The sequence below is a fragment of the Vigna unguiculata genome, chromosome 6, assembly GCF_037176805.1.
Source record: "Vigna unguiculata cultivar grain cowpea cultivar isolate G323 ecotype 2 chromosome 6, ASM3717680v1, whole genome shotgun sequence".
NCBI classification, from domain to species: domain Eukaryota; kingdom Viridiplantae; phylum Streptophyta; class Magnoliopsida; order Fabales; family Fabaceae; genus Vigna; species Vigna unguiculata.
Genome location: NC_140797.1, coordinates 29,746,312 through 29,757,020, shown reverse-complemented (window position 1 = coordinate 29,757,020; position 10,709 = coordinate 29,746,312). Strand labels below are relative to the sequence as shown.

Sequence of the window (10,709 nt, the reverse complement as noted above, 5' to 3'; positions counted from 1 at the left end):
CGGAGTGGGACCAGCATGGGAATTTTTACATGGAATTATTTTTGTGGATTTTATGGATTATTTTTGTAATCAGTTACTATGAATCATTTTATATTTGTAAGCATTGAACGCATTTATGGATTTTATCTTTTGGCACTTATAAACTAAAAAAGCTTGAATTTTCTCGCGTTTTTGGGAAAGTACTTCATTAATAAATGCAATTTATTAATATTTCTATTATTTTAATTCTAAATAAGTAATATCCGACTAGGACGTTACACTACTGTGAAACAAAAGCCACTGTCATACAGAAATTAGACAAATTCCTAGTAGTTACCCCTTTGATATATCTCCAATAATGTTGTCTAAAGACAATCCTCTTAGTGACTTCTAGCTTTTAGCAAGATCTTCAGGTTGAGGCAATGGGTTCTCATTTAAATACATTTCATTAAGAGCCTCTTTAATATATTCTTCGTCACATGCCTTTATCTTACTTGACTCAAGAGGGTTCTCCCAAAGTCCAAAATTTCATAAAAAACACAACATGCATAGATTCTTCTACATTTAAAGCTCTTCTATTAAAAACTCTATATGTTTTACTAGTTAGTGAATATCCTAAGAAAATAGCTTCATCTGCTTTAGAGTCAAATTTTCCTAAGTTTTCTTTTCCATTGTTTAACACAACATTTGCATCCAAAAAAATTTAAATGAGCAACATTAAGCTTTCCACCTTTAAACAACTCATAATGGGTAATTTTTAAGATGGGTCTAACGAGCATTCTATTCAATACATAACACACAATGCTCACAACATCAACCCAAAAATATTTAGGAACTTCATATTCGTTCAACATTGTTTGAGCTAGTTCCTCTACAGATCTATTTTTCCTTTCTACAATTCAATTTTGTTGAGGAGTTCTAAATGCAGAAAAATTATGCATAATTCCATTTTCTTCACAAAAATTATCAAATAATTTGTTTTGAAATTCCCTTCCATGATCACTTCTCAAAACTTTAATTTTTAAATCCTTCTCATTTTGAATCATCTTTACAAATTTTTTAAAGGCTTTAAAAGCTATACTTCTTAATGTGAGAAAGAAAGTCCAAGTAAATCTTGAGTAATCATCAACAATAACAAAAGCATAATAATTCCCCTTAAAGCTTTTTATCCTAGAAGGACCAAACAAATCCATATACAAAAGTTCTAATGGCTTTGAAGTAGAAATAACATTTTTTTGAATGAGAAGATGATTTTACGTTTTTCCTTTTTGACAGGCAACACATAATTTATCTTTTTCAAACTTTATTTTTGGCAAACCAATTACTATCTCCTTAGAAATTAACTTGTTTAGATTTTGCATGTGAATATGAGCAACTTGTTTATGCCACAACCATGGATTTTCTTCTTTAGCAACTAAACAAGTTATATTGTTGGATGATGCATTATCAAGATCTATCAAGTAAATATTATTATGTCTCATACCTTTTAAGGCGATTTCCTTAGAGTTCTTTTGATGAATGGTGCAGTAGTCACTTTCAAAGATGACTTTGAGTCCTTTATCACATAGTTGACTTATATTGAGGAGATTGTGTTTTAATCTTTCAACAAATAGCACATCTTTGACTCCAAGGTATCTCCTCCACCAGCATCGCCAGTTCCAAGTATCTTACCCTTGTTGTTATCCCCATATATAATAAATCCTTGTTCCTTTCTTTTAAAGTTCTTAAACTTCCTCTTATCTCAAGTCATGTGCCTTGAACAACCACTGTCAAGATACCACATTGATTTTCTGGAGTTAGAAGTCATCTTCAAAATAAGGAAGCAATTTCTTTAGGTCCCCAACAACTTCTTTGGGTCCTTGGAGTTAGAGAATTAAAACAATTATTTAGCAATAGGCACCCAAGCATACTTCCCATTTGGAACACCAAAATGTTTGATATTGCATTTATTTGATGTAGGACCCTTTTTCATGCAATAAAAACAAGTAGCAGTACATGCATTCATAGAGTAAGTGGTTCATTTTTCTACCCATACTCTGCGAGTTCTTTTATAATTATTTTTATTATTAGGAGCATACCTGTTTCTATTTGGATTCTTTTTCTTAAAAACATGTTTTTCACAAGTTTTATTTTCTAATGCATCTTCAAGTTGTTTTTCTAAAATATTTAAATTAAACATATAACTTTTGTAAGATGCATATTTAACAATTTCAGTTTCTTTATTTTCTAAAATTGAAATTTTATTTTTTAAAATTTCTTCTTCAAGAGAGATTTTTCAAATTTACTTTGTAACTCTTTAAAATCGGATTTTAATTTCCTGTGAGTAGTATCTAATTTACTAGATTTAACAAAAAATTGTTGAAATGGATCATATAAATCAATCATTTTCATTGCAAGTAGAGCTTACCTCACTGTCAGAAAGATCATGATCAGCCATCAAGCAGAATTTTGCTTCTTCCGCATCAGATTCACTAGAGCTTGATGTACTTGAGGCATTATCCTCCCATGCTATGTATGCCTTTTTCTTGAAAAATTTTCTACCCTTCTTTTCTTCACATTTCTTTGAATTTGGGTAATCTGCCTTGACATGTCCAGCTTCTCCACATGTCAGATAAAAAGATCTTAAGTTTACTTGTTAATCTCTTTAAGTAAAGAGATTAACTTAATCACTATAAAAATCAGAGTACAATCATATTAAAAAGAGTAAGGAAAAGAAAATAGCTCTCTTGAAGACACAAGAGATGAAGAAATACTTCCTCTTAATCACACAGAAAACAGACCAACTTTCCTAACAACAATAACAACACCCAATCTCCCGAAAACCCCTTTAGGAAAAGTTATCGCTCCACTCACACTATGTTTTTCAAAGCTATTTTAAGAACACTCAGAGAAACTCTTTCAATCACAACACTAGAACTCTAGTTCTTAAAAAGGTAAGTTTACAAGTGAAAACAAGTTCTATTTAAAGCCATTGGAAATCTGGGTCCAGTAGCTAAAAAGACAAATCCAAAACTGTCAAGGATAATTGATTATCACTTATGATAATTGATTATTCTAGTGCGCTTTCTAAAAACAAAAGTTTGAGCAGATAATCTAGTATCCAGGGAGATAATTAATTATTCTAGTGGGTTTTTGAAAATTGAACACAACTTAAGATAATCGATTCCTAAGTGATAATCGATTATCACAATGAATTTTACAAAAATAAAAGGATCCATAAATATTAAGAGCATGCTATTGATTCTATTTTACTCTAAACTACTTTAAAACATATTTAACTTATTTACAAGATGAATTTAAACATAAAAACACTTGTCTTCAGATTATTTTCCAATTGGCTTGAGATTCCTTGTCATCATCAAAGTCTTGTTTAACTTTAAGTCTTTCTTTTGCCAACGAGTTTAATAAAGTTTTGTTCGACAAACTTTGACAAACAACCATTTTTGGTAACAAAAAAACATTAAAAACTTTTGACAAGCAACCATTTTTTGTAATTTTTATAAAAAAATAAAAAAGTATTCTATCTAGTAACTTTATCAACTTTGTCAAACAAAATGTTTGTCAAAAAATAAATTTTGTTTCTAGTTTACCCCTTAGTTAAAATTAAATACTTTTTTTTCTCTCTAACTGACTCCACCCCAAGTTTCTTTTCCTACATATGTCGACATCTAGTGCATTGTTTTCTTCTACGGATGTCGACATCAATACTTTTTTATGGCTTATATCTACTATGTGATGATGCATTCACTATTAGTTATTTCTCCCTTAATTGTAACGTGAGTAAACTAAATAAAAACTAAATTACCTTATTAATAAGAATTCAGATGTTATTTGCATTTGAGTTAAAGAGTGTTTAACAGTTTTTTGTATAACAAGCAAAATTAGACTATGCAGATGCAACATAGAGGAAAGGAGCAAGTTTAGGGGAAAATAAAATAAAATAATGTAAATATGATTTTGGTCCTTTAGTATTCCATGAAAATTGAAATTAATTCATATTTGAAACTTTGGATCACTTTAGTCCTCCATCTTTATAAATGTGTGAATTTAGTCTTTCTTACCAAATTTTGTTAAATTTATTTAATATTTCAAACACGTTTCTTCGCTAACATTAAAGTGGAAATATGTTCAAACGATGTAAACAACCCAAATGCAATTTTGAAATGATGTTTGAAATATTAAATAAACTTAATTAGATTTGATTAAAAGAACTAACTTCACATATTTCTAAAGTTGAGAGAGTAAATTAGGTCAAAGTTTTGACGAGGAACTAATTTCAATTTTCACTAAAAATTAATTAACCAAAAACTTATTAACCCATAAAATAAGTACAGATATGTTGAGAAGAGAAGAAAATCCTTAAGTTATGGCTGACTATTCATCTTTTATTTATAGAAACTCCTAATGAAGAAGGAAAAAATGGAGGCAGAGAATTTTCACCATTGAAATCACAGGTTTCTCTTGGTCCTGATAAGTTCTTGATTGTGGTCGACCACAAATACAAGAAACTGAAAAATAATAAAAACCATGGTGCCGGGAACTCTTATATACTGTGGTGAGCATCCAATTAACAACAATATAATAACTTTCTGTTTCTATGAAACTTCTCCACATCAAGCTCAATGACGTGTGGTCATAACAAGTTAATGCTCCATGTATTCTCATAAAGGGCAATCCTATAACATTGCCAATGACTATAATATACATTGTTTATCCTTATTAATTTTCTCCTTTATTTATTATATGCACAAACTATTCAAGTCTATTTATATTTTTAACATTTATCAGGAATGCTAAAATGATTAAAAAGTGTTAAGGACCAAAGAGCTCCTGTCCAAAAATTTAGTTCATGTAAATCTCAACGCTGAACTACTTAAACATTTAACCCAAAAAAGTTCATTACTAGACTCCCAATAGCCATTATTTTACGCAATGATTCCCATTACTTATATACAATACAAGTTGTGTAAGGCACAGCTTGATAGTTCTAATTAGCACAAAATTTGAATAATCCACTGTTTGTTCCAACCAATCACCATGTTGAACGAGGTGGATTCAGACTTTGTTTTTCCACAATTGCCACAATATCTCTTTAAACCAGACAAATACATCAGAATGACACCACGGACTGTGGATGAGTTGAAGATTGCAGCTGAGATAGTGCAGTATCACTTTCTTCGTTCTCGTCAAAAGGCATTGATTTTCCACATGCATCCTTCCTGAGAATCAAAACAAGAAATTGGTACGATGTTATAAATTATAATTAATTACTTAAAAGAAAATAACAAGCCGATTATTAATTGCTCATACAAGTGAATATATATAGTTCAAGCAAAAAGCAAACCTTAAATAGGAATGCATACCTTTGAGTGATGACACTCTCCTCAGATAATGCCTTTTCCAACCTCTCTTCAAATGGCGTTGCATGCCAATTCACTTTCTGATCCTGAAAAACAATCAGTAAACATTAGATGTAGATGCAACATAGAGAGAGAAAAAATTCGCCTAGGAAATAATGATTAGAAAAGTCATACTTCTTTATACTTATTGGTTGAATTTGGTATGCCGTTACCATCCCACCACTTAGGAGGAGGAGCTTGAGAATCCTCATTCTCGTTCCAGTGAGCTGCAACCATCCCAATGATAGGCCTGTCGACAGGTGTTTTCCGGACATGATTATAAGCAATCTGCATTCTCCTGTTTCTCTCTTCCAGAATGACAGCCGCAGGCTTCAACCAAGAAGATAAGCTTTCCACTTTACATTCATCTTCACAAGAAATTTTCTTCAACCCTTTATCAGGTGTTGAAGTTGTAATATCAGAACGTTCAACTGAATCTTGGGTATGACCATCTTCCTCAAGTATCTTCTGAGAGACTTCATCCTCAGGGTTGTTAATTGGATACACAAACTGGGACTTAAGCCTAGGCCTAACATTTGGCAAGTCTTCTTTTGTTGTAGGGTAGACAGTTCCAGGAGTTTGCATTTCGTCAGATAGCTTCATTGGGGTGGGATAAAGTGATGGTTTATAGGCACTCTCATTGTTGGTGGAATCTGACAAGTCACAGGACGATAAATCAGCACCACATTCAAAACGTACAGACTTGTTTCTCTTGGTGTATGTGGTTGATGGCCAAGGTGAAACAGAAGCTGTATTTTCATTCTTATCCAAACTGTGAAGACTCCCTGTTCTAATTCCTCCCGTAGAATCAAGGGAGGTACATTGACTGCTTTGAGCATTGGAGATACAGCTGTAAATTAAACGAAATTCACATACAGTGAGGTTCTATGTAATTTTCAGGTATGACCCACAACAGGTGTACATTCAATGAAAATCTCAAAAAAGTTCGTTGAATGAAATCTAAGATAAAATGAGATCAACATATTTTATAGCGAATCTTAATAAAGAACAAATTTTAATTTCGTGAGACCGTTTAATAATAATGGCCTGCAGCGTCTGTTGACAAGGCGGCCTTCCCATTGTTCCAAGAGTGAGGAACAGAATATCCACCTCCCATGAAATTGACTAAAATGTTACTTGCTCACACCCATAATACAACATTCCCATTAAAAAAGTCTAAAATGGAAAAAATGAGAATCAATTTCATCATTTTTTGAGACCCTTATTAACAGACAAATTTTCTTATATGTTTTAATGGTTAAGAACTGCAGTTGATTCCCATTGCCTTAAGAGTAAGGAGCAGAATATCCACTATGACACGACAAAAACATCAACATTAATTATTATTCAACATCGGCATGAAAATGATTCAATAAAAAGACACAATAACCTGCTTGGCGTTTGCTCAAAATAACTAGTTCTCTTCTCCCCTTCCTCACAACATTTTACAGGAGTTGAGGGATTGAAAGGTCGACTCTCATGGTGGACTTTCTCAAAAGGGATCCTAGCCCCAGCTTTGAGAAACTTGGCCTGCAGAACAAGTTGATCCAATCGTATAAACAAATTTTACAAAGCGTATATAATAATGCACCCATCTAATGTACAAAAAACAAAATACGAAGAAACTTAAAAACACAGTTCACTCAAGATACAACGAATTTAACCAGTAAGAATTCAGAAACAAATTTACAGTAAAATTCTACTAAGACTGTTATTTTTCCGCCAGTAAGGCAGTGGTCATCTTAGCTGATCTAGTGGCTAATATGACAATGATTCATGTGCCTGAAACTGCATATATTAGCAAGTATATATGAAGGGGATAACTAGTTATATCAGGATTACATCATGAAACTAATATAATGATATTGTAACATCATCATTGTCAGAAAATTGTTACGTTCATCACAAATATAATCAAGGGCATTGACCAAAAGAGAACAAACCCAATAATATCCACTATTTTTTCATTGAATAAATTCATTTTGGTTTATAGTGGAAAAGGCACAAAAATACAATAACAAAATAGAAGAACAGCAAAGCTCAGTGTGTGTGACAGCAATGTTTCTTTCGTTATATATAATTAGACATGAACAAGGGTTCAAAACTTCAAAATTACTAAATCCCTTAGTAAAATATCAAGACCATAAGAAGGTTTTCATAAGTCACCTTGCTATGAAAATCTTGAAGTAGAAGAAATAAATCTTGCTAAAATGCCATGGTGACTAGCAGTATGACACACTAACCACGGTTACCAAAGGAACTATGTCAAGCATTTCAGGCTATTCCACAAGTTAGAGCTGGCACTACCTACCACAAACATAACTATACTGAAATCAATGTTAAACCTCATTTCACTTCAAACTAAAACTACAGATTTTTAAGTTTACTTTGTGGCATCAGCAATTCAATTATCCATGTTAAAACCTCAATAAAAACATGGTAAAATCAATAGAACACACAAAGAAGTTAGGATGCAATTGAATAAAATAATTCCCTGTGTTTAAGTTCCTCCCAGTTCCTTCACAAAGTTGAAAAAGCCAGCCTTGGCTTCTAATTCTCATCATTTTCAAATAGTTTTTGAGAATCTCTGCTTAAGTTATAATTTAATTGTATATAGGCTTTTGTGACAAACACTTACGTGCTTCCTTCACCTTGTTCTCAATGCACTTCATTCATCTATAAAATAAATTGCATATAAAGCTCCAAAAAATCACCATCACAGACAGTATATAAATGGTTCTCAGTTAAAACAAAATCAAACACCTCCCCTTTCCCTCACAAACATTAACAAAATGTTCCAACACTGGAAAACTCCAAATTTCAAAAGACAACAAACAAAACTAGAAAACTAATAATCACATCGCGCAACAAACAATCGCAGGTATATCAACAGTAACGAAAGAAACACACCTCATTGTCACCTTTCTGAGATCGCACTTCAAAATCCCTCACATCATCACGCACAACAGAGTCTTCTCTCTCTTTTCAAAATAAAAATCACAGAATTGGTAAACACATTCAGAACAGAAAGAAAAATAAAATTAAGAATACAAAACTAAAATTCACCTTCACAGAGAAACAAAGTGGACAACTGATTTCGAGAGACCGCAACATCCTGGTAGACACAACAAAATAAAAACCTCAAACAGCGAAAAACAACAACAACAACAACAACAAATTAGAACTAAAACTACACAAAACTCTCACAAAATCAGAAGAATTACTCAACGACGGTTTGAGCTTTGCTTCTGCAAAGCGAACAAAGCAGCAGAAAATCGAAATCAAAAACAAAAATTACAAAATTACAAAAACAGTAGCGAACAGTGGTTAGTTACGTCGGGTTTGTGTTTGCCGGAAAGAGAAGAAGGCACTGTGGTGGTTGTGGCGGCGGCCGAGTCGCGAGCTCTGAAGCAAGCGAAGAAGCACCCCATAGCGGAGGTTCGGGAGAAGGATCAGAAAACGAACCTCGGTGTCGAACCTAAACAACAACAGCAGCAACACTACTCAGAGCGTGTCATTGAAGAGGACTCGGAGCAGGTAAGGGAACGTTACATTTTTATTTTTATTATTTATTATTATTTTTATTTTATTTCTTAAAAATAAAAAGTGAGAGAGTGTGTAAGAAGAGTAGAGTGAGGTGCGAGTGCGAACTCGATTTTGAAATTTGAACTAACGAAGGGGGAGGGAATGAATGAACGCGTGCACTGTGTGATCCACGCGTTGAGAGATTTCGCGTGGCGGGAACTCGCTTGGTTATGCGAACACGTGGCTCGAGTGGCGCGTGTGATGGGGTTGCGAGTGGGATAAGGTATGAGAGTGATGAATGTTTGTGTTTTTAGTGTCTGTGTATTAAATAAGAATGTTCTTTGGAAGGAAATTGTAATCATTTTAATCAACATGGAATCTCCCAGGTAGATTTGCTAATTGGGGTTACTGGTAACGTAATTTTAAGGGTAAAATGTAATTATAGTTATTGGTTAAAATAATAAATGTTAATAACTATCTGAAATTCATCGTAAATAATTTTTCCCAAAAAAAGTTGTGAATAATTTATTTAACTTCTTAACTGATTAAGAAAGCTACCTAACTAATACTCTTTTTATTCTTATTTTTAAATAATAATTATCTAAATTATTAGTATTTAAAAAGTAATTATTTTTATTAGATAATATTATTTCAAAAATCTTTCCTGATTATCCACTTTTTTATGTTTTCTATTGTAATTACTGAGTTCAAAGACATTTATTAATTTATTAATTTACTAACAATATATGAAAAGTATTGGGAAAATTACTCATCCACTTCCATCTATAATTATGACACATGTCCATTTGTGTGGTGTGACATTATCTATTAATTTAGATTTTTGATTAAAATGCTTTGTTGGTCCACATTTTTGTTTAAAAATTTTAATTAGATCTTAAGTTTTTTTTAGTCTCAATTAGGTTCATATTTTTGAAAATATGTAACAATTAGGTTCATTCCGTAGTATGGTGGTAACGGTGTTAAGGATGTGCCACATGTCAACTCCTAATTTTTTTGAATTTTTTTGAATTTTTTATTTTTTTAAATTATTCATGTCATGTGTCACGTAAATATTGTGACACGTGTCAAGTCAGTAAGGTGACATGTGTCACATCATTATCTGAATCTCAATTTGGTCCATATATTTGTTATTTTGATTATATTTCAGTCCATTTTATTTTAATTTTCAATTTCATCCTCTCCAAATTGAGACCAAATTTAACTTTTATATAAATTTTATAATGATATTTTTATTAACATTTTAATAATATTAAATTTATTTAAATTTTTATTTTACATTAAACTTTACTTATATTTTGTTTTAAAATTTTAAAATATTTATTTTAACTTGTTACAAAATTGTTTTAAATAATTTATAGACAAATGTTATAGTTGGTTTAAAAATAACAAATTTATAAATTTAAACATAAAATTTTAAAACAATTTTGTAAAAAGTTAAAATGAATATATTTAAAATTTTAAAATAAATGGAGTGAAATGTAATCAAAATAACAAATATGTGGACCAAATTAAGATTCAGACAATGACTTGACATGTGTCACCTTGACTGACTTGACACGTGGCACAATATTGACGTGACACGTGGCATGAATAATTTTCAAAAAAAAATTAAAAATTTAAAAAAAATTTAAAAAAAATGAAGACCTGACACGTGTCACATCCTTAAAACCGTTACCACCATACTAACGGAATGGGCCTAATTGTTACGCATTTTAAAAAATATGGTCCTAATTGAGACTAAAAAAAATCTTAGGACCTAATTGAGATTTTTGAATAAAAACGTGG

General features: G+C 31.6%; 1 protein-coding gene across 1 annotated transcript; it reads right to left on the bottom strand.

The window, feature by feature from the left end:
• Positions 1–4,859: 4,859 nt before the first annotated feature.
• On the bottom strand, positions 4,860–8,981 carry LOC114187112 (protein JASON-like). The gene is made up of 7 exons (XM_028075246.2): positions 8,714–8,981; positions 8,445–8,493; positions 8,289–8,359; positions 6,769–6,908; positions 5,514–6,228; positions 5,343–5,425; positions 4,860–5,198 (listed from the first exon to the last, which is right to left on the bottom strand). Exons 1-7 carry the CDS (start codon positions 8,807–8,809, stop codon positions 5,090–5,092), a joined length of 1,263 nt encoding a protein of 420 aa, XP_027931047.1. The 5' UTR covers positions 8,810–8,981; the 3' UTR covers positions 4,860–5,089.
• Positions 8,982–10,709: the final 1,728 nt, after the last annotated feature.